This window comes from Bison bison, unplaced genomic scaffold (assembly GCF_000754665.1).
Source record: "Bison bison bison isolate TAMUID 2011002044 unplaced genomic scaffold, Bison_UMD1.0 scf7180017864466, whole genome shotgun sequence".
Taxonomy (NCBI): Eukaryota; Metazoa; Chordata; class Mammalia; order Artiodactyla; family Bovidae; genus Bison; species Bison bison.
Window position 1 is genome coordinate 12,673,613 of NW_011495027.1, and position 24,145 is coordinate 12,697,757.

The 24,145-nt window shown below is 41.9% G+C and overlaps 2 protein-coding genes across 6 annotated transcripts in view; one reads left to right on the forward strand and one right to left on the reverse strand.

Annotated features, from left to right (window-relative positions):
* SLC44A3 (solute carrier family 44, member 3) overlaps positions 1-2,628 on the forward strand; it is an 87,002-nt gene extending 84,374 nt beyond the window's left edge. For all 5 annotated transcript variants that reach the window (XM_010860484.1, XM_010860485.1, XM_010860486.1 and 2 more), the window contains 2 exons: positions 430-666; positions 1,766-2,628. In XM_010860484.1, the coding sequence (XP_010858786.1) occupies positions 430-666; positions 1,766-1,861 (333 nt within the window). In that variant the 3' untranslated portion in view covers positions 1,862-2,628. The remainder of the gene's footprint in view (positions 1-429; positions 667-1,765) is intronic.
* A 1,202-nt stretch (positions 2,629-3,830) lies between these two features.
* CNN3 (calponin 3, acidic) overlaps positions 3,831-24,145 on the reverse strand; it is a 30,814-nt gene continuing 10,499 nt past the window's right edge. The window contains exons 2-7 of the mRNA XM_010860487.1: positions 10,392-10,513; positions 10,106-10,172; positions 9,178-9,315; positions 8,692-8,808; positions 6,460-6,606; positions 3,831-4,940 (exon numbers count right to left, since the gene is read on the reverse strand). Of these exons, the coding sequence (XP_010858789.1) occupies positions 4,599-4,940; positions 6,460-6,606; positions 8,692-8,808; positions 9,178-9,315; positions 10,106-10,172; positions 10,392-10,513 (933 nt within the window). The 3' untranslated portion in view covers positions 3,831-4,598. The remainder of the gene's footprint in view (positions 4,941-6,459; positions 6,607-8,691; positions 8,809-9,177; positions 9,316-10,105; positions 10,173-10,391; positions 10,514-24,145) is intronic.

Below are 24,145 nucleotides of genomic sequence, written 5' to 3' on the forward strand. Positions count from 1 at the left end.
ATGGGAATTCTGCGGGCCAGAATACTGGAGTGGGTGGCCATTTCCTTCTCCAGGGGATCTTCCCGACCCAGGAATCAAACGTGCATCTCCTGCAATGGCAGATGGATTCTTTACCACTGAGCCACCAGGGAAGCCCTGAGGTACCATTACATCTACATAAATAAAAAAATTAGGCATAGATAAAATGAAAGTATATATACTCTTCCCATTCTCCAGATTAACTGGGTTTTCTTTTGGTATCATCATAGCTTTTCATTTTTTCTTCATATATTACTGTATCCAGTTTTCTGACAAGTACTCATTATAGTAAGGCATATACACCCCCACATATGCACATATATGAAACTATTACTTATACCTGACAAAAATCTTTTCTACAATATCCTAACTAATTTATAGACATTTTCAACAAACTCTTGTTTTGGACAGGTGTTGGTGGTGTGTTTCACAGTTTTTGGAGGACTGATGGCCTTTAACTACCACCGTGTGCTTCAGGTGTGGGCAGTCCCACTGCTCTTGGTCGCTTTTTTTGCCTACTTAGTAGCCCACAGTTTTTTATCTGTGTTTGAAACTGTGCTGGATGCACTTTTCCTGTGTTTTGCTGTTGACCTGGAAACAAATGATGGATCCTCAGAAAAGCCCTACTTTATGGACCAAGAGTTTTTGGTAAGTAAACATCTCATTTCCTTTTTCAACCTCCATCCTCATAATCTCAAAAGTGTTGAAGACTCACACATAAAGGAGGCTGGCACCCAGCTTATTTTCTCTCCCGGGTAGGCAGGCTCTGTGAGCTTCTACCACAAGACCCAAGTGTCCTGAGAGTGAGATTTGCCTTGTATTTTCTGAGGCTGATCCCACCTCCCTTATTGAAACCTTCTTCTTGGAGAAAAGTGAAGCTGAACGATTAACACTTAGTAAATGACCCAGGGTAGGAGGTATTTTGGGTGCAGTAGCCATCCAAGTCCCTAATGGTCTTAATGGCTTATTTTGGCCTGTTGTGTGGTCCCGGAGCTTTCACAGTTGATCTTTTTTCTAAGGCATTTTTGCATCCCCAAATATCATGTCATACCAGTTGTATTTTAGGGAACGCCTACTCCCATGGAGACCAGTCACCTTCAAGGCCACTACTGACAGATCTCTGATTGTGAGGCCCTTTGTTAACCAGGGCACAACAAGGCTGAGAAAAGCCACACCCTCAGTAGAGCCCCCACCCTATCTGGAAATAGCAGGCAGCTGTTCCCAACAGCTTTTGCAACACAGTTGTTGCATATTTGCCTTATCCTGTGTAGACAGGGATATTTTAACAGCTGAATGAATCTTCTCATCTCTTTCCCTTGTCTCTGTCAAGTAACATTTTAACAATTTTCTTTCACTTGATTACCATAAAATCTAGGCATTAAGGCCCTTCTGCTTTGAAATAGAGAATGCAAAGCACTCCTTAGTCCAACCAGGCACTGAAGTTTAAAAACACTTCTATGTATCCTTCTCTCAAAAGAACATAAAAATACAATAACACTTTAACATATTTGGTATGTATTCCAAAGAACATGTTTCTTATGGTTCTTATGGTATTAGGAAGTTAACTAGGTCTCTACAATTTACACTTTTTTGATTAAAAACCCACTTTGAAATCTACCCCCCAAGATATCTTAGTTCAACAGGGAAAACTTTAAGGATTAAATTCCCAAAATGATATGGCCAAGTAAATGACTGCCAATCAGTGTGGACACAGAACACTGGTCTAACTCATTCTTTTATTTTTCAGAATTTTGTAAAAAGGATCAACAAATTAAACACAAGGGCACAGAGAAACAAGAACTCATTAACAAGCGAAGAGGGAACAGAACTCCGGCCATTGTGAGACAAGTGCCCGTCAGGTATTCGTACCTGAAAAAGTTTCCTTCTCCTAAGAGCCGTGCGCAGAATAAACAATAAGGCCCAGTGCGGTCCCATTGTGGTCCCAGTTCTTCGCCACTGTTTTTGTCCCCATTGTTTGACCACGTTACAATACTAGAACCAGAGAAAAAGTATGCAACCTTTTTGTACCAAATGAGACTGAAAAATCTTTTAAGACCTTGTTTATGCGGTCAATTAAAAAAAAAAGCACATTATGTAAAAACTCATTTCAGGGCACCCTGAAAAGGACTTCCTCACTCACAATCAATAAACCTTAGCAGAAATCTCTGGAATATTGCCCTACTACAGAGAACTTTTTCCTAATCCTCCACTCCTGGAAATGAGCTATTTATGTTACAGCTTTTCAAAGTACAATTCTTCAATTTAGGGACAATTAAAACCAAAAGTATAACTGGAAGTACCACCTGATGGGCATGGCATAGAATAGGCACAAGCTTAATCAGATGTGAAGTTAAATTTTGTTCAAAGTACAAGGCTACCTCGTAGAAATGAGCAAACGTTCTGCATAAGTGGTTTTCAAGCACGGCCCCACCTGAGAACTGCCTAGAGGAAGATTTCAAGTTCTTCTGCCTGGACCCCATTCCCAGGTTTAGATTCAGTGGTGGATCAGAGAAATGGGGGCAGGGGAGTCCTTGGGCTGCTGCTGCTAAGTCGCTTCAGTCGTGTCCAACTCTGCAACCCCATAGACGGCAGCCCACCAGGCTCCCCTGTCCCTGGGATTCTCCAGGCAAGAACACTGGAGTGGGTTGCCATTTCCTTCTCCAGTGCATAAAAGTCAAAGTGAAGTCGCTCAGTCCTGTCCGACTCTTCTCGACCCCATGGACTGCAGCCTACCAGGCTCCTCCGTCCATGGGATTTTCTAGGCAAGAGTACTGGAGTGGGGTGCCATGTTTTTCCTTTTTAAAGCTTTAAACAAATAGAAACATCTAACATGTTAATTGGCAGCCTTGCTTCAACTAGATGAACAGGTGAACAGAATTACCCACTCTCCTAAAAGGACAGCCAGTCTGGCTTATTTGGCAGGACAAACAGTGAATATGTTTCCCTAAACCCCTCTTCACGCAGGGCAGAAAACTCCGTGCAGGCTCAGGTCTCCTGTAACAGATGCAGATTACGACTTTTCTCTTAAACAGCACCATTGAATTAGCTGAACTCATCTCCTTTTAAGAAAAGGATTTACAGAGCAGTTTCTCTAAAGCATAAAACTTGGTCATTGTTGTGTGATGAGCAAGTCAACTGGGCTGGTTTTGTGGGTGCAGACACCCCTATGTCCTCATTATATGCCTCAGCGAAAAACAAGCAGGCACGGTTCACCCCCAAGGCCTGAGAGAGCCAGTGCTATCGGAGGAAATCACTTGGCTGAGAACACATCCGCAAGTATGTTAACCACTTGTCTCTTCTTCATGATTGGATTTTTTTATCATTATAACACTTAGATGTTTGACCTCCTCCATGTCATACCCAAAGGTTAGGTTTTGCTAACGCTATAAATCCTCATCTGTTATCAGACAGCATGTCCTATCCCTGATCCAGATGTTTCTTAGTATCTATTCATCCTAGAATATGACATAAAATCACCCTACCCCATCCCTAATGTTTCCCAAGATGATTTTAAGATTATTCCAAATTGGATTTTAGAATGAGGTAGAGGCAGCTGAAGCACAATGGGATAAGCAAAGGGTCAAGTGATAGTTTGAATCCTGGCTGGCATTTCCTGTGTGCAATGGGCAGGTCCCTTCATTTTTCTAAGCTTCGTCTAGAGCATTCAGTCCCAGTGTAATGGTGTGTAGATTCAGTAAAGAAATGTTAAAGTACCTTGTAACAATAGCTGGGAAAGAATACTTAAAAAAAAAAAGAAGTCTGACTCTACCCATCTGAAGTTAGCCAGAAAAATAATCAGCCTGTGGCTCGTATCAATGTTCAAAAAAAATATTTATTTATAAAAAATACAATGGGATAGGTTTATGCTGAGAAATGCAGCAATAAATACAGTGGAAGAAAACAGAGCAATTCTACATCGATACATTGGCACAAACAGGAAGAGCAAAGGCACCCCCAGACTTTGATGTCTGCAGGCCAGTTTTGTACATGCTCCTTTTGAAACACCACTCAGAAAAGATCTCGTCGCCTTAGGTAAAAAATAAGTACACATATAATCACAAATGCACACTGATCAGGACTTTATTTAAAAATTAGCAAACAATACTGTAGAAACATTGATATGTAAATTTCTAAAACGCTGCATCTTAAAATTTAGTTGGCAAAGACCACATTTAGCTATAAGCATGTTTAGTCTTCCATGTAGAAACAAGATACTAAACTGTAAAAAAAAAAAAAGCTTCCTATTGTTTGAAAATACCAGTTTAAGTAGAGGACTGTAAAAATGCATAGATTTTTAATGAAAGAATTGACTGTACAAGAGTACTCCCCTTTCACAGTATTCCTTTTTACTTCATATGTGAGTTATTGGTTATGCTGTAGGATTTAACTGTCACAGCACTAAAAGGCAACTATTTAGGGAAGAGGCAGAAAAAGGTAAAAGGAATGTATGTAAGGCAATAGTTCCTTTAGGTACAATAAGCATAATAGTGTTTTAGGAAGACAAGATAAAAATTACTCAAGGCTAGCTTGGTTCTCACTGAATAAAAACAATGGGCTAAATACTGAGCTCCTCTGTGAATCTAATAATCAATGCCTTGGTCACCATACTGGTAATCTCTGGGGTAGTCATCTTGGTACTCGCCATGATATTCATCGGGGTATTCTGCCTGATAATCACTATCACTGATTTCTGACCCATTGGTTCCTGTTCCTTGGCTTCCGTTGTGAATGACAGGTTCTGTGGGAGCAGCACAGTATTTGGGATCATACACTTGCCGCCCAAGCCCATACACACTCATTCCTTTCTGGGAAGCGACTTTGTTGGTACCCATCTGTAGGGAAATCGTCGAGTTGTCCACAGGTTGTAATGTTAGCTTCTGATCGTAGATGTCTCTTCGGGTACCCGGTGCTAACATTCCCGCCTAGTATTAAAACATAGCAAAGTTAAAACAGCAGCTAAAATCTTTTCCTGTGAATTGTCTCTAAATGATGAAATGCACATTGAACATGAACACTAGTAACTTTCATTCGGTTCAGGGGTAAAGCTAGCTTACCAAAATATCTTAATGCTGAATCTCTCTTACAAAGTACTATTCATTGGCTTTCAAGCTAGGTCAGTCCTTCCCTTCAAGTCCTTGCTCTGCTATAACGTTGCTCTGTGGCCTCAGACAACTTAATTTACTTTCAGTTTTAGGTTTCTCGTGTACAAGGTGGAGACAATACCACCTCCTTTGGATTAGGGAGGAGACTGGACACAAAGACTAGAAACACAAGGCAGAGTGATGGCATAGCTGAAGGTTATAGCTGAATGCCTACTATGACCATACACGCTCTCCAGGTTGCCAACTTCAAAAGTCTGTAATGCATTTGACAAAAACCACACTGATGGAACAGGAAATGGCAACCCACTCCAGTATTCTTGCCTGGAGAATTCCATGGATAGAAGTTCAGTGGGCTATAGTCCTTGGGGTCGCAGAGTCAAGACACAACTGAGCATGCACATACGCAATGTATAATATAAAATTTTTACTGCTGTGTAAAGCAAATAAAGATCTTTCTCAAAATATTATAACTTAAAAAAAAAAAATTTCACTCTGAGCAGTCCTTAAGGACTTGAGGCTCTGAGGTGCCAAAGAGCCAGCCATCTCAGAACATCTACTCCCCTCCTTTTCACAGGCCGGTAACTCACCTCATCTCTTCCTTTATGCCAAGCACATGATTCAGATTTAATCGGTAAAAAATACCTGAGTGGCAGCCCTGAGACAGAGCCCATGTGACAGGACAAGCTCCATAAAGGGCAACAACAACACGCCTCATGAGGTCATGACGAAACGCTTTCTCAAAACTTATCCCCACTCCTGCTGGATATAAGACGTATTCTGCTCTGATGTAGTCATGGGTGCATCTCCTTGCGAGGCACTGGTGATCTGTTTTTCACAGGAAATACCTCCATCGTGCATAGTGTTAGAATACTATTCATAGCATTCTCCTTGTGCTGATTTCCATCCACTTATGCACACATTTACCAGGCTGCTAGCTAGAGTTCTTTGTAAAACACCAGATAATTTTACCTACCAAGTTTGTTGAGGGCTCCTTTAAAACTAGGAAGCATTAGAAATAAGTAAAAAGTCAGAGCAATTCACTTGGATTCAGAGCAAGAACACTGTAATAAACGTATCTTTTTTTTCCGGTTTGGTAGAAACGCCAGCTGTTCTTACTGCCAATAACAGCCGTGGCCACACGGTACTTGTGTGGCTGCAGAAAAGGTCCTTTGATCCTTTTGCTTTCTCAGCAAATCTTACTTTCCTCAAGGAGTATACTCTATATATATATCGCACAAAAATAACCACTTTGAACTTGGTTAATAAGAATAAGGTTAAGTGTGAATTTAAATGGCCCTTTTGTACTCTCTGAAACAAGTATAATCAAGGTATCACTTACCTGACTGGCTCCTTTGTTGGTGCCCATTTGCAGGCTAATTGTGGTCTGATCAAAAGGTTTGTCAGTTTGCATTTTGGGATCATAAAGGTGCCTCCTCGTCCCATAGGCTGTCATACCTGCTTGGCTGGCGCATTTGTTGGTTCCCATCTTTTAAGTTAAAAATAAAATCACTAATTATCAGAAGTCAACAATCTATAGGACACAACCAAACTTTCTGTTCTGCTAAAAAAGATTTAGCAAAAAGTTGGACACGACTAAGCAACTGAACTAAAAAAAGATTTCTTAGAAGGGACGCCATTGACAAGTCCCCTCCAGAGCTGAGGTTGCCATTAACTAAATACAAAACCTTTATGCTTTTACAAATAAAATTTTAAGGTGCTCATTTGCAAAAGAAAAATTTCAAAGACTTCATTGGATATAAAACCTCACAACATAATCAGATAAAAATGTGCACACAGGAAGAGAAGGACAGACACACACAAAATTACGACACTGGCAGAATTGTGACTAATTTCCTATGCTACTCTTTCTCCCACAGTCTGTAGCACAGGCAACCAATTAAGGGGTACCTGCTTCAGCCACTTAAAGGGACAGAGCAATCTCTGGCTCAACAACATGCTTTTCTACTCCAGATGTGTTTTGTATAAAATGTGATAGTAAATGTCAGGTGTCTTGTCTGGCAGCTTAGCAAGGGCTTAAGTTTCATTAAAATCAACATTTTTAGGGGAAAAAAGCTACATTTTATATCTCTAATTCACGTATCATTAGACACAGAGAGGCAGAATGAAGAATTTAAATTCAACCACATTGAGAGAAAATTTTAACTTTTCTTCTCCACTGTGAGTAACGTGGCTTCAGGGGTAACCAGCATACCCTGTTCCAGTTGGGGACACATTTCTACTGTTGGTCTTTTGTCCTTAAAAACAAAGATCTATTAAAGGAAAACTGTATCATTACAAGTTAAACCTGTGTATTGGAGAAGATAAAAAATATAGTAAGCAAAAAGCAAGGGGGGGAATCACTATAGTTCTAACATTTAGACACTCACTCGTGTATTACCGTTCAGTTTTACCTTGTTTCTGTGTATATACAGACACATGTACCTACAAATACACACACACACACAAAAAAATATGCATGCGCATTTTAAATATAAAACTGGGATCACGCTGACAACAGTATTTTATAATCCTGATTTGTTTTCTTTAATCTTTGAACTCTTGTATTATCATCTTTTCATTACTAGTTCCATTTATGGAGTTACCGTATTTTTTTTGAGTAATCAGTTATCATAATTTAAATAACTGATTACTGGAAATTCATATTTGTAATCTCTCGCCATCAGTACAATTTTGTACTGTGTAAAAAACAAATTCATCTGTCAGTTATACTCCAATAAAGCTGAAATTAATGAACAGATCCACCTCATTTGACTCAATCAACAGAGGCGCATTGTATCCAAAAGGATCAGATAGTAAAGCCCTTAGCATACTAGGCATTTAGCAGTGGTGTTTTTGTGACATTCTCTAAGAGAACAACATAAAGGAAAAAAATACCTGAATGAACAACTCCCCAGTACTGACAAACCATGCTTTAGGGTAAATAAATGACTGGCTTTGAGGTTTTATAAAATTGCTTCATTTGGTCAATAACATTTAGGAATTTATAAAATATGTTTTCTTGGAAACTAGGACAATGTAATTAGGACTAAAAAAAACATTTCCTGGAGAAACAATTACTAAGTCAGAGGGCATGTCTGAGGTTTCTTCTAAAACCATCATTGTCTAATGGGCTTTAAATGGAGATAAATTGTATAAGCCACATATCCATTGCAAAATGTATGTATATATATTCCTTAGACACTTTGGATGGTGAAAAATAATAAGCAATACCACATCATTGTTGTCTAGTCACTAAGTCAGCTCTGACTCTTTTGCAACACCACGGACTTCAGCCCGCCAGGCTCTACTGTCCATAGGATTCTCCAGGCAAGAATGAAAAAGTGAAAGTATTAGTCACTCAGTTGTGTCCAACTCTTTGCGACCCCATGGACTGTAGCCCTCCAGGCTCCTCTGTCCATGGAATTCTCCAGGCAAGAATACTGGAGTGGGTTGCCATTTCCTTCTCCAGGGGATCTTCTTGATCCAGGGATTGAACCCAAATCTCCTGCATTGGCAGGCGGATTCTTTACCATTGAAGCCACCAGGGAAGCCCCAATACCACATTACTTACCTGCAAACCAATTACACTCTGGCCAGCTTTTAATTTTCCTTCATCAAAACGTCTTGTTTGTTTTTCTGCATACTTAACTCCAATGTCAATGGTTGTATGGAATCCTTTTGTTTTGGCCTACACAGAAATATGCACACTAACTGAAAAGGAACACTTACACAGATTCTGCCAACAAGAGTTTTACAGAAGGAACAGCAAAGAAATTATAGGGTCCACAGATAAAGGTTTCATTCGGTAAGACCAAGCTCGTGGTGAAAAAAATATCTAAGGCCATTCAAACTACACTAGAGACCTCTGAAACGTGAGTACTCTAATTAAGCTATCCAGTATGAGGCAGCTGATGTCAGCAGCCTTTCTCCAAAGCTAATAATTACCACAGAGACAGGCTTCTCCCTGCCTAGCCTGAATTCCCATGAGGGCAAAGACGCAATTAATCACCAATGTAGTAGGGATTTCTTTAACCAGCCATTAAAGACATATACGTACCAGACCTGCTAGGGCCACCAACGTAGTCTGAACCTGGGTCATGTTTCCATTCTCAAAAAGATCATTTGCTTCAAATATGTCATGTGGCTTCATGCCATAAGCCTGAATAGCTTTAATAAAGTTGCCGATATTCTCCAACTATTAAAAAAAAAAAGCATATAACTTTTGGAGCTAAACACTGACATTCATATTATCTAGGAATTCTAAGTCTTTATGACTAAATACAAGATGCAAGGCAGAAAGCTACTTGGCAAGGATTCTTAACCAGATACATAGTAAGTGTAGCTCTCTTAGAAAAAGGGAAAGAGTATTTCATAGTGGATTACATAATGGTCTTTTTAAGCAGTCAGGTTTTTTCTTTAAAGTCAAGACCTTCCTTACATGTTTTAAAGAATTCAGTGTCTGAGCTATCCAAGACTGGAATTTTCTTTCTCAAATGGTACAAAATTACATTAATGCACAATTTATTGTGTTTAAATTTTAATTTTTAAAAAATGTGTGGTTACTAAATGATTATTCTGTCTCAAAACATGCTCAAGACAAAAGATTCAATTTTACTTAATCATACACATTCATAAACTAAGACTAAGGTTAATACCATGTTCTACAGTCAACCCTTGGTTATGTTAAATTCCTTGATTTTCCCCTTATTCATCTTGTGGTCTAGGTTGTCTTTCTCTGTGTAAGCTGTGTCGACTCCTGAGAGTGCACAGACTAAATACAGAATAGGAAAACTTCTAAGCTAAACATCTAAGAGTCACAGAACTAATTCTAAGTAATTATGGAAACATTTGAAAAGTAACACTATCAGAGAACTAAATATAGTCATGTACACAGATTTCCGCTAAAATGTCTAAAAACTGTAATCAAGTTCTTGCTGCATAAAGAGTAACCAACTAGAATCAGGGGTTGCTGGTTTGGCTGTTACCTGAGGCCAGTTTAATGAGGACTCATTGACCTTCTTCACTGAGCCTGGCTGTAGCTTGTTTATGAGTCTGAAAAGAAAAGCATTAAGTGACAGCATACTTATTGGAACAAACCAGGACTGGAATGTAAAGTTGGTCCTTTCAACATCAGTAAAGGAAAGCATTAAAAACATTTGCAGAATATCAAGGTTTGCCACCCTGGACTGGGAAAGAGGGCATGACAGAGGTGACCCTGGGAGGTGACCCTGGGAGGACTGGAAGAGCAGCCACGTCAGGGCCAAGACTTACTCGCAGAGGATAATGCCATCTTTCAAGCCCAGCTGGAAGTTGGCGCCAATGCTCATGCCTGTCACCTCTTCTATCCAATTGCGGAGATCTTCTTCTGCCTGATGATCATACTTGGAAGCAATCTGAAATACAAGTTACCTAACTTTAGAAGTTTCACACTAAAGCACCCAAAGCTGCTGGTTCCTTCTTATTAATTATTCATTCAGACCATATCTGTGACCTGCAGTAAATTACCTTCACTGGAGCTCACTGACAAACCTAACCATTTGAGCTTCAGTAACTAATAAAACTGTTGTGATTAAGGAGGTGTCATACAAAACGATGAACAACACATGGAGGGAAGCTGGGACTGAGAGGGAGAAAATATGGATCAAGCTAAAACAGATTCCCGTTCATGACACACAGGAAGTGAAAGGCTAACAGTGTATTTCGATATGGCACTGGCAACTTTAAACGTCGAAGATTAAGTCATCAGCTACCACATGAAGTGAGAGTACGGGTGGCAGCATTCTGATACGTGCAACTGTTTTACACAGTACTGCAACTGGCCAATGCCCAACAGTCTAACAGTTTTGTTGCCTAGAAAGTTTGGGTGTTTCTGTGTCTATTTGGCCAAATACACAGCACCCTACGCATATACACACACCTTCCTCACAATAATTATTGTACTTACACTAGAATATTGAAATTCTGCTTAAGCATAGTCTGATTCATATTAGACTCCTCACAGGAAGGAAAAGCATTTAATTCACTTTTGGACTCTTAGTACCCAGCACTGCCTCCAACACCCAACCATTTAATAAGTAAAAGAAAAGTTTACTCTCTACTTACAGAATTCAACAATAAATGCAACATTACCAACACAGATATCTGCTTTACTATCATACATGCTAAAAATACCTGCTACGAACAGGTTTTAAAAGATCCCTTCATAATAAAACCATAAACCTCAATTACAAAAAATAATAATAAAATGTAAATATTGTTAAAGATCACATGCTCAAGTACTTAAGCTGTTCCTTATCCCAGGGTCAGTCCTTAAACAGGCTGATCAGAGTTATTAAGGAGAACACAGCTGGGAAGAAGGAAAGATTAGGTCATTTTTCTGCTCATTAGCACAGGTGAAAAGTGCCCCCAGCACACAGACAATGCCCAGGGGGATGGCCATCACAGTAAGCTTGGGAGTGAGCTGCAGCATTGATGGAAATGGAAAGAATTGGTAGAAATGTTTGCTTCTATAACATATGACTGAAAGAAATGAGATGGCATGATGACATTTTTGTCATGGAGAGGCCCTTCAAGTTCCAGTCTATCCCAGACACAGAGGAAACCTTTCCCCTCTCCCCACCAAGTTGGGCTTCTGCTCCAGTAATTACTGTGCCTTTAGGAAGACAGGAGCTTCCCAGGTTGTGCTAGTGTCAATGCAGGAGACAACAAGAGATGCAGGCTCGATCCCTGGGTCAGGAAGATCCCCTGGAGAAGGGCGTGGCAGCCCATGCCAGCATCCTTGACTGCAGAATCCCATGGACAGAGGAGACTGATGGGCTACAGTCCATAGGGTCACAAAAGAGTTAGACACGACTGAAGCTACTTAGCATGCACACATGTTGAGACAGCAGTCCTTATCATCTGCATTGCTCCCCAAACTAGAGAAAGAGCTCAACAGCCTTTGACAAAATAGTAACTTATTTAAGCTGCAGATTTACTTGACCAGCTATTGAAAATGGAAATTCAATGAGTTTATATTTTCATGTTAAGGTAAGTTAACACTGTGCAGTGTTTCCTGGATTAAGGTTTGGCTTGGAGATTAGTTTATATGAGATAGTTCAGGCACAGCACTGTGTGTTAACTTCCTGCACGAGGACCCCCAATCCCCCCAAATCACACATCTATCTATCCTGACTTCCTGCCAGTCTGAGTTACATGGGCATCTAGAGGTGTGAACAGGGAGAAGGAGGTAGTGATGCTCAAAGATTCTGCCATGGGAACACACAGCCTCTGGTGTGAAGGAAGGAGCCATCTCCTATTATATATACCTCAGACAAATATTCCTGGATAAGGCATCTCCTCCAACATACCAAACATACCTATTTATGCATGGCACCTTTAGAAAATGGAATAAATAACAAATTGGGAAAATTTTAAGACTTGGCTCTATTTTCACACTGAAATCCTGTTCTAGGTGGCTAGAAAAGAAGTCCTCTCTATATAAATTTGGGAGTAAGGGGAAAATGGACAGAAAAGCACAAGCAAAGAAGAAAGCTAGACAGTAGTACTCCTTAAGCACAGCTATGACAAACAATATCTAAGAGTGAGTTGAATTTTTTTCAAAAGCAAAGCGCTCTCAACTGGGAGAGGCATTTTAATGAATCAAAGAAACACAATATCCTCGGCTATGAGGGGCTCTACCTTGGCTAAAGCCTGGCTCTACCCATTTTGCTAGGGGACCACTGGTTAATTCATCTCACTTCCAAACCATTTCCTGTCCATACAACAGGAAGGCTGAATAAGTGAACCAGGTCTGCTCCCATGCTAAGCTTTCTGTTAAATAATTTGATTAATCAGCAAAATTTGTAAAGAAATTCTTTCTCTTATGTGAAAATGAATAGATACACGTACTGATATAACTGAATCACTTTGCCATACAAGTGAAACTAACAATATTGTTAACTATATGTACTCCAAAATAAAATTTAAAAAGAAATTCTTTCTCTTCATATTTTCAATTGTAGAGATGGAATTATGTTGGAGGGGTTTTGTTTTTCTTGTGGGGTGGTGGTGGTAATTCTTAACCAAATCAGACCAATTATTATTCAACCAAAAAAACATAAAAGCATATTTACATTTCCTGCGTTCAAAATGTTTCTGACAGGTTTGGTGCCATGTCCCAAACCACAGAGTGGTTACAGATGTAACATGAAATATCCCTGAAGGAACACCAGAGAGAAATTTTTATCTCCTCTGTTCACTCCAGTACTCTTGCCTGGAAAATCCCATGGATGGAGGAGCCTGGTGGGCTGCAGTCCATGGGGTCGCTAAGAGTTGGACACGACTGAGCGACTTCACTTTCACTTTTCACTTTCATGCATTGGAGAAGGAAATGGCAACCCACTCCAGTGTTCTTGCCTGGAGAATCCCAGGGGCAGGAGAGCCTGGTGGGCTGACGTCTATGGGGTCACACAGAGTCGGACACGACTGAAGTGACTTAGCAGCAGCAGTCAGTGTTCTTATCAAGACAGTGATGAGAGAAAAATCAAGGACTGGACTTAGAGGGACCTGGGTTCAAACCCTTACTCTGACTAGTTACAGGTCGGGCTCTAGACCACTTGCTGACTGTCTCTGAGACACAGACTTAATGTAATAATAGCACATGCAAAGAAAAAAATCATAAGCTCATATGTGCAAAGCTCAACACCCCAAGTGATAAACTAAAAAAGAAAACTAGGTATGCTTCCGCATCATGTAATGATTGGTTTTCACTTAGGAGTTTTCCTTGAAGTGAAGGAGTAGCAAGGACTTTCCTGCCCAAATGCTGCTAATAAGTGACTGCTTTCTGCAGTCATGTCAGCTTAATAGAGTTCAAAACTTAGGAATGTGCACTTTGTTTTTAAGTTTAAAATAACAAATTTATGAAATCATCCAGGGAGAAAAATCTATTTCAATTTGTCTCTTAGCTTGCAGCCTGCAGCTCTGTTCCACTGGATGCAGAAATCATACATTTCCTTTAAAAGTATCCTAGAATACGCCTCAAACTAATGTTTATGTTGTTTAACTACACAGGTTATTTTTAAACTATTATATACATCTTTTAAAATCAAGGGACTGAGAGCAATTAAAAATAAAAAGTAAGCTTTGGCCAATAAAATTTACTTACTATTTTTGTCTAAAAATCTTTCATTTCTAAACGTCAGGGAGTAAGCAAATGCTGACATTCTTTTCCCTTGCACCAAAAAAGTTACCTTGAAAAATTACTTAATCTTATCTCATTAATACCTTATGGAAATTTTATTTTAGTCTGTTTAAAAATCACTCCTCTAAGTTGGTTATAAACATTGACTTCTGTACTAGTCTTTAAGATTTATTTTATTTGACCTTCCTAGGCAGCTTTTAGAATTTCTGCCTGGTCCTTTCAAGTCCACAGCAGTCCCTGGTTCCTCATACGGCCCTGCCTCCTTCCCTAAACACCTATCCTTCCCTAAACACCCAGGAATTCCCTATAGCTGCTGCTGCTAAGTCGCTTCAGTCGTGTCTGACTCTGTGTGACCCCCATAGACGGCAGCCCACCAGGCTGCCCCGTCCCTGGGATTCTCCAGGCAAGAACACTGGAGTGGGCTGCCATTTCCTTCTCCAATGCATGAAAGTGAAAAGTCAAAGTGAAGTCGCTCAGTCGTGTCCAACTCTTAGCGACCCCATGGACCGCAGCACACCAGGCTCCTCCGTCCATGGGATTTTCCAGGCAAGAGTATTGGAGTGGGGTGCCATTGCCTTCTCCGATTCTCTATAGCAGGGCCTACAAACTCTTCTCACACCAAGACACTCTTGCAAATGACTTTCCTACAACTGCAGAGAACACCTGTTGGAGGCTTCTCTCAGGAGCTCACCAAACACCCCCACCTTGCCAAATACAATCAAAAAGCAGAAATGAAGACTGGGAAAAAGCCTCCGGGGCATCTGATGGTGTAGACCATCCTCCTGTTACAGTGCTTCTGAGCCAGGCCAGGCCCACAGTGGCTCCAGCCCCTGCTCCTTCCCACGCTCTCTGCAGAGCAGCCAAGAGCTCCAGTGTGGAGTCACCCTACAGTTCAAAGGCAGCACAGCCCTCCAGCTGTGTGAGCTTTCTTTTGGATTTCTAAAATAACTTGTTTAAAAAAATTAAGTATGTAGAGCAATGCATTCTCTTAGATATTACAATAATTTGTGACCCTCCCTCAACAAACTCTGTTCCTTTATATTAAATTTGGGGGAGGTTAGGAGGCAATTAGGAAAAACATCTAAAAAGACTCCTTGGGAAAGAGATGAGGAAAACAAATTGTTGGCTCAGTGGGTAAAGAATCTGCCTGCAGTGCAGGAGACACAGGATATTCAGGTTCGATCCCTGGGTTGGGAAGATCCCCCGGAGAAGGAAATGGCAACCAACTCTAGTATCCTTATCTGGGAAATGCCATGGACAGAGGAGCCTGGTGGGTTACAGCCTGAAGGGTTGCAAAGAGTTGAACTTGACTGAACAACTAAGCGCAAACACACACACACACAGAATTAAAAGTACAGGTCTCTCTTCACTCCTCCCCCAAATCCCACATCCTTCCCACCTCCCCAGGGGTAAGCGCCTGTCCTGTCTGCAAGTCTTCTTCCAGATCGCATTTATCTTACACTAAATAGTGTGCAAAACAGCACTAGAAAAAGAGCCCCTTCAAAAACACAGGCCCTGAGGGCCTACACTTCCTAATAGTAAAGGGAGACAGAAGATCAGATAAACGCCTGCTCCTGCCGGCTGTCACGAATTGCCCAGCCCTTCCTGGCACTGAAGTCTGAGAAGTTTCCCTCGGAATCCCTACAAGGGGACAATGAGTAACAAGGGAAACCAAGCCTCAAAAGCATCTCAACAACTGACCTGCAAGTGCTGTTCCCACACTGTACTATGGAGCATTCAGCCAAGAGGCGATTTAGTAGAAAGATGGAGCAGTAGCTGGCATGAGGGAGAGTGATGATTATATACGTGCAAGAAGTGTCTGAGGGCCCACTTACACCCAGGATATCCTAGAATCGACTAAAGAATAAGGGCGTGTCTTTCCCATATATTCCTTCTCACAATATATATATATATTTTTGGAAACTCCTATTTTTCTGTACAGTTTCTTCTTTATTTTTAAATTGGAGTATATTTGCTTTACAATATTGTGTTAGTTTCTGCTGTACAATGAAATGAATCAGCGATATGTATACATATATCCCCTTCCTCTTGGGGCTTCCCTGGTGGCACAGATGGCAAAGAATCTGCCCGCAATGCGGGAGAGCTGGGTTCAATCCCTGGGTCAGGAAGATCCCCTGGAGAAGGGAATGGCAACCCACTCCAGTACTCTTGCCGGGAGAATTCCATGGCAGAGGAGCCTGGCACACTACAGTCCACGGGGGCGCAAAGAGTTAGACTAGACTAAGTGACCAACACTTTCCTTCCTCTTGAGCTTCACTCCCACCAGCCCACATCCTACCCCCTCTAGGTCATCACAGAGCACTGAGCTGAGCTCCCTGTGCTCCACAGCTGCTTCCCACTAGCTATGTATTTTACACATGGTAGTGTAAATATATCAAAAAGACTCTGATGCTGGGAGGGATTGGGGGCAGGAGGAGAAGGGGACGACAGAGGATGAGATGGCTGGATGGTATCACTGACTCGATGGCCGTGAGTCTGAGTGAACTCTGGGAGTTGGTGATGGACAGGGAGGCCTGGCGTTCTGCGATTCATGGGGTCGCAAAGAGTCGGACACGACTGAGCAACTGAACTGAACTGAACTGAATTCCCCAAATCACAACCCCCTCGTCCGTGCCCACATGTCAGTTTCTCTATGTCTGCATCTCTATTCTTTCCCTGTTGTTAAAACCTGAAGTAGACAGACAGGTTTCGATCTCTGGTAGTTACAATAGCATCCCCCAAATTTCAGCTATTCCTGAACTCTCACTAGACTGTTTCAAGCCACCAGGACAATCCAGCATTACCCCAAACTTTCTATGTAAAATCACATTCAATGTCAGCTTCCCTCTTTAAAGTGATCCAAGTGTGTGTCGGATTCTTCCTTCAATTTCCTTCTGTATTCCTTTTTCCTTTCACTCAAATGGTGACTGTGTAACAGGCATGATTCAAAGGCAGAGACTCTGCCCTAAAAGCTTAAGTTCTAGTTGCTGCTACTGCTGCTAAGTCGCTTCAGTCGTGTCTGACTCTGTGCGACTAAACAAGGTGTATTGAGACATTCACCAAAAAAAGAATTATTGTTATTCAGTCGCTAAGTTATGTCTGACTCACTGCGCCCCCATGGAGAATAAAGAAGGGTATTTTAAAAGAATAGAGTATTTAAACTAAAGGGAGAATAGAAAGACGGGGACCACCAGCCTCAAAACAAGAAACAAATAGTCGATTTCCACCTTCCAACTTCCACCTGAAGTATCAAGATGCCGCTTCCCTTCCTTTGCTTTTCACTTGTTCTGATTGATACCTCATGCAACACAATGAACAGGCTTTAACAGGGTTTACCTACCTTAAACCCCTCCCCCAACAGATCCTCCAAGCATGTAAAACACCTTGGTAAATTTTTAAGTATTCACGTCGGGGATACAACAGACCAAAGATCACATGCTTTAAAAGTCCAACTTCCAAAAACTGTGTTTCCAATTCCAGAGTGACCTAAGTAACTTAACTCTGGCGACCTCATTTCTTACAAGTAGTCTTCTTCCTTCCAAGATCACTGTGAGAAGGAAGCCCATCTCAATGCCTCACACACACACATCTCCTAATTAACACTAGCCATTTATATCAGCTTGAAACTGTGCAACTCAGATGGCGACTCAAATTGATCTTTTAACTGAGATCACATCTGGTCTCAGGAGTTAATGAAGCTCAGGTTCTTGATGTCCCATCACAGAAAGAATTCAGCGAGAGACAAAATGATAGGTAAGAAGTGATTTAGAAACTCACTCGACAGAATGTGAGCTATCTCAGAAAGTGAAGAGTGGCCCCAGGATATGGGGTTGTCAGTTTTTATAGAGGTGGGTAATTTCATAAGGCGGGCTTCCCAGGCAGCTCAGTGGTAAAGAATCCACCTGCCCATGCAGGAGATGCAGGTTTGATCCCTGGGTTTGGAAGATCGCCTGGAGAAGGAAATGGCATAACCTACTCTAGTATTCTTGCCTGGGAAACCCCATGGACAGAGGAGCCAGGCAGGTTACAGGCCATGGGGAAGCAAGAGAGTCAGATACAGCTCTGTAACTAAACAACAATTACATAGGGTAATGAGTGGATGTAGAGTTGGACTGTGAAGAAAGCTGAGCGACGAAGAATTGATGCTTTTGAACTGTGGTGTTGGAGAAGACTCTTGAGAGTCCCTTGGACTGCAAGGAGATCCAACCAGTCCATTCTAAAGAGATCAGTCCTGGGTGTTCTTTGGAAGGACTGATGCTAAAGCTGAAACTCCAATATTTTGGCCACCTCGTGCGAAGAGCTGACTCACTGGAAAAGACTCTGATGCTGGGAGGGATTGGGGGCAGGAGGAGAAGGGGACGACAGAGGATGAGATGGCTGGATGGCATCACCGACTTGATGGACATGAGTTTGGGTGAACTCCGGGAGTTGGTGATGGACAGGGAGGCCTGGCGTGCTGCGATTCATGGGGTCGCAAAGAGTCGGACATGACTGAGTCGGAGCAACTGAACTGAACTGAACTGAATGAGTGGAAAGAGTATTCTGGCTCTTTTGGGGAAGGGGTGGGGATTTCCAGGAATCGGGCCACTGCCACTTTTGACCTTTATTGCGGGACTGCAGGCCTTTAAGTCATGGCACCTGTGGGTGTATCATCTAGCTTGCTGATGTGTTACAATGAACACACCCTAAGGCTCAAGATCTAGCGGAAGTCAACTCCATTTGGTTCTAGTCAGTTTAGGTAGTGTCCTCGGGCCACGTCATTCTTTTAAAGGTGTGCCCTGCCCCCTTCCTTCCGGTTTCAAGCTTGAGTACAGACCTGTATGAACCAAATCCCACACTAACCTGTTCTCTTTACCGTCCACAATTCAAAAACAACATGCCACTGCAGACAGGCTCATCCCACACACTGCCCATGGCTCCTGTCCATTCCCATCACCACACATCTCCACTCTTCTTCCTGCCTGTCTTTGCATTCCAAATTCTCATTCTTTTCAGATTACTGCTGGTGAAAAGGGATAAAGTATTTTTGTAAGTGGGTTTGTCAGAAAAGAAGCAGACTCATAAACACAGAGAACAAAACTAGTAGTTAACACCTTGGGGGGAGCAATTTAGGAGTTTAGGGATGGGGCAGTGGCAGGTACAAACTGTTGGTTGTATAGTAGGTTCAAGCATGTATTGTACAACATGGGGATTATAGCCAAGATTCTGTAACAATTATAAATGGAACATAACCTTTAAAGTTATATAAAAATTTTTTTAAATTTCTTGAATAAATAGTAAAAAGTATAAAATTGAAGGAAAAAAAAAAGAAGTAGCTAGTACAAATGTTCAGTCTACTATCCTCAGCTTTAAACACTGGATTAAAATTGGCTCCTGTGGGAATGATAAATACCAAGTGCAAGACAACAGCTTCTCCAGCGAAGAGAGAAGCATGGGATCAGGGGCTCAACTGTACTTTTAACATACTTTTTTTAAATGGGAAAAGAAGTTTTTTTTTTACTTAAATTAAAGGCAAGTTTATATCTTATGGAGAGTAGGGGGTAGGAATTCTAGAGAAAATCACTTTACACTGATATCAAGGTAGACTGCAACTTCCTCAAGTTCACTATAGAATCTGAGACCATCCTACGGCCTGAAGTTACTAAATATTTACAGGAAATGACTATATATTCCCCAGCTATGGAAATCCACATCTGCCTGGGGTAAACCAGAGCAACATCTAAGGGCGTTTTAAATGTGGGCCCATCTCTGAGAGGTACAGCTGAACCTTCAGATCAAGGTAGCAACATATGGCACCAGCACAAAATTTCCTCTCCAAATATGTACAGTCAAATACAAAAATACTATGACTCAACATATGAATACTGTGAAATTAACAAAAAATTAGAGATTTTAAAATAAGAGGACCTGATCCAGGGCCTAAAGCAAACAGTATAACTAGGGAATGGCAGGAAAACGCAGAAACAACAGAATGTCAACTTTGTCTTCTCTATCTGGAAAATGACCATCAGACTACAGAATTTAGAATATACACAGTTAAAAAGTAGATTTAGAAAGTTAAAACTTAAAACAAGGAGGAAGTAATCATAGAGGCTGGATTCCCAGAAAAATCCAGACTCAAAAATAATGATGAGTAAAGATGTGCATACTGAATAGCTTCCCGTGTAAGGAATCTTGGCAAACAGTTAATAGGAACCTAGAGAGGAGCCCACTCCTCCCCACTCTCACCCGAGACAAGGGCCTCTCCTTTACAGGCTGAAGAGCCTGGCTGTCATGCTTGAGTGGACTCCAGAAAAGGTGTGTTGGCACTTAGGGGGCAGGACAGTCGCCACCAGGAGCCAGTGTCGGCATGCAAGGCACATCTAAGAACACCTGCCTGTGTCTTCTTGATGGCAGAACAGGCTTCACTCATCTTCCACACTTGCAGCCTGTGCCTGCCTATAGTGGATACTCAGCAAATTGGTTTTTTATTCACCAAGACTATCACCGGACTAGGGAAATGCCACAGATTAAAAAATCTCTCGTTACCGAAAGGCATCAGCATTTGAATGGCTGGCTCTTATGGGCATCACATCTCCTTGATCTACCAATCTAGTCATCTTAGATGGATCGCTAGGGACATATCTGTTTTACTTTCTGATAAAAAGTCCCTTATGTCTATGGCACTCCTGAAACCCAGTTTTGTAACCCTAGAAGTAGGGCCAGGTCAGAAGCAACAAACGTGCCCACTGTGCTGATCTACGTCAAGGCGGGAGGGGCTCCCAGGGATAGGCACCCAGAGGCTAAGAGTGAGATCTCTGCTCTTCTGTTTTGGTAATTAATGATTTGAAACTATTAGACACACTTATTAAACTTACAAAACATAAATCAGGAATAGTTTAAAAAAATTCTTTTGAATTCTGAAAGATCCTAACTTAATAAACAAATTCTTTAAGATATATGTAAAATCCTGCCCCCAAATTCTAGAACTAACTAGTAATGCTTACTCAGTGATCCTAAGAAAAGTGAGTGCTATTTTGGTCTGCAGAGGTCTACAATTATTTATAAAATACACACTATTGCTCATCTTATTTGTTTGATGAAAGCAGCCTCATGAGGTAAATCAAGGAAAGGATTATTTAAATGAAACAAATGTGAGAGGAGTATGTGAACTATAAAGCCTTAGGCAATTATCATCACCCCTACTTTAGAGACTGAAAAAAATCAACCTGCCAAAGCACGGATTGGAATCTTCCTTCAAACCACCTCATCAGGTGATGACATTGATCAAAACAGAATGAGTTAGTGCTCTGTAGTCAAACAAAAGAGTTAGTTAATAATCCCACTGTGCCCTGGTAGTCAGTTCTGTGTGCCACACTCTAAAAGAAGACATTGACAAACCAGGATCAGTTTCTAGAAGGAGCAAACTAGGTGGGGAAAAGATTAGGAAAACTGCATATAGCCTATCATGAGACCGGTCAGCTGGGAGCGGCTACATTTGACCTAGAAGGGTCTCTGGGGGCCCACGAACAGACTAGTACCGTCTAACTATGTAGATGGACGTCGTAAAGAAGAGGGAGTGATTTACTCTGAACGCCACACAGACCCTGGATTAAGCACAGAAATCCTGGGGAGCCAACTAGAGGCACACAGGAGGGGAGGAGACGGGCAGCAATGTGGCACAGGTGACAAGGACACAACTCAGAGACCAAACAAGATTTTCAGGCACTTGTCTCCTCATAGGACTCTGTGTGTGTGTGTGTGCATACGCACGTACTCAGCCACTCAGTTGTGTCCGACTCTTTGCAACCCCATGGACTGTAGCCCTCCAGGCTCCTCTGTCTATGGAATTTTCCAGGCAAGAATACTGGATCGGGTTGCCATTTCCTACTCCAGGGGATCTCACGGACCCAGAGATTGAACCTACATCTCCTGCATTGGCAGGCAGATTCTCTACCACTGTGCTACCCAAGAAGCCTCTTAAATAATCTGAGTCGGGCATGTGAACAGTACTGAAGATGATTCCTTTCTTTTTCTGTAATTACAAGGAGTATCATTGGCAGTAGTCTTTTTGTAGCTTGAGAATGTCTATTCATTGGCAAGTTTGCTTCATAGGATAAGTCTCGGAGTCCATTATGACCTGAGGCAGAAAGCATGAAATCCACCCTCACATCCCAAGTGTCAACTGTAAACTCATCCCTCCCCAGCTTGGAAGCCCTCTCCACTTCCAGACCACTGACCACGCACACCCAAGTGTTCCCAGCTGCCTACCCTGGCACAGAGTCAGAACACACACACTGCCCCTACTCTGAGCTTCTGATGGACAACAGTGGAAAGTAGACCAAGGAGAAACAGACCCCACCATCTCATTAGCTCTCAGGAGAGCTCCTCCTGGGGGTCCCTTTCTGCTTACTATGATAGAGTCTGCCCATTGGAGAAATGGCTTTATACAATCAGCACAGAATAGGATTGACACATCTTATTTTACATGTAGTATAGATGCTGGCTAGAGATATGTCTTGAGAGTCTTAAGATGTATTGTCTGTGCAAGCTATCACTGCCTTTTTTTCCCCCATGAAAACTAGAGGGAAGGAATTTTCCATGAGGGCACTCTCGCATCTCAACAGTAAAAACTAACTTCACATTGTACCTGATTGTAATGCAATCTGAGAGCACAGAAAGGGAGGGAGAAAGAGAGTTTCTCTGGAAGCACGGAAGCCTCCATCAGATGGCTGCATCCAAACACCAAGGTATCCTGGATGCTGTGTCATGAAGCTTGCAGGTCACCCAGGCACAAATAACAAAATCAGCCCAACTTCGCATCCTTTCCAATCAAGGGCCAAGGAAGGGAATGAAGAGACAGCAGTGCCCAGGCTGCAAAGGGGGCTCCAGGAGGACTGAGCAGAGAAGCGGCTGAATCAACAGTGTTTTCCACATGTAGGCCTTGGCCTGGACCCTCTTCTCCTGCTACTGCTGTGTATGCCATAAGATATCAGGGGGTCTGTGAGAAGAGCAACACAGCACTCGCAACAGAAAAAGGGGTCTTATCCACCTCGGTTCTGTTTCTCTGGTCCTCATCCTTTTTATCGGGTTGGCCGAAAAGTTCATTCGGGAAAATCTGAAAAAACTTTTTGGCCAACCCAATACCTTCCCTGTTTTTCATGGCAAAGCTTCTTCTCTGTGCTGCTTTGCTCCCACCCGCCATGTGTATTGAGCCCTGGCCTTTATCTAGTCCATCAATGGGGAAGCGCAATGAAACAAGTGCATCTTCAGTTGAACCTGCTGCCAGCCTCGAACACTGTCTTGTTTCTCTTCTTATCAAGACAACCCTCCCCATTTCCTCACTTATTCCTAAACTCCACTCCACTCCCATCAGAAATTTGCTCTACTGAAAATGATCTCTTAAAAGCTCACCAGTGGTCTCTCCGTGGCCAAGTCCGGTGGCCTGTTTCCTTTTCCGGGCCTCTCTGCAGCACTCCTGGGGCCCCCTCCCACCTCTCTTCCTTCTGACCTCTTGTTAAAAGATCTGGAGCTTCCCCCTCTGGTCTGCCTTCTCCTCCTCCCATGAGAGATGCCAATTTGCCCTGAGTTCTGACCTCAAATTAAAATGGTTAGGAGCATGCGCCCCAGAAACTGAATGCTCTATTTAGAATCCCATCTCTGCCATGCCCATTTCCTCACCTATAAATCAGAGATCATTAATAACACTCACATCAGAAGGTGCTGAGAAGAATCAATGACTTCATTTACATAAATCTTAAGACCCCAATAAATGTTAACCCTTCACTTTCTATCTACATTTTGCTGGCCACTCCTGTCCAGGTACTCTTTGATAGCTATTTTGATAAGGTTATCATTTTGATGC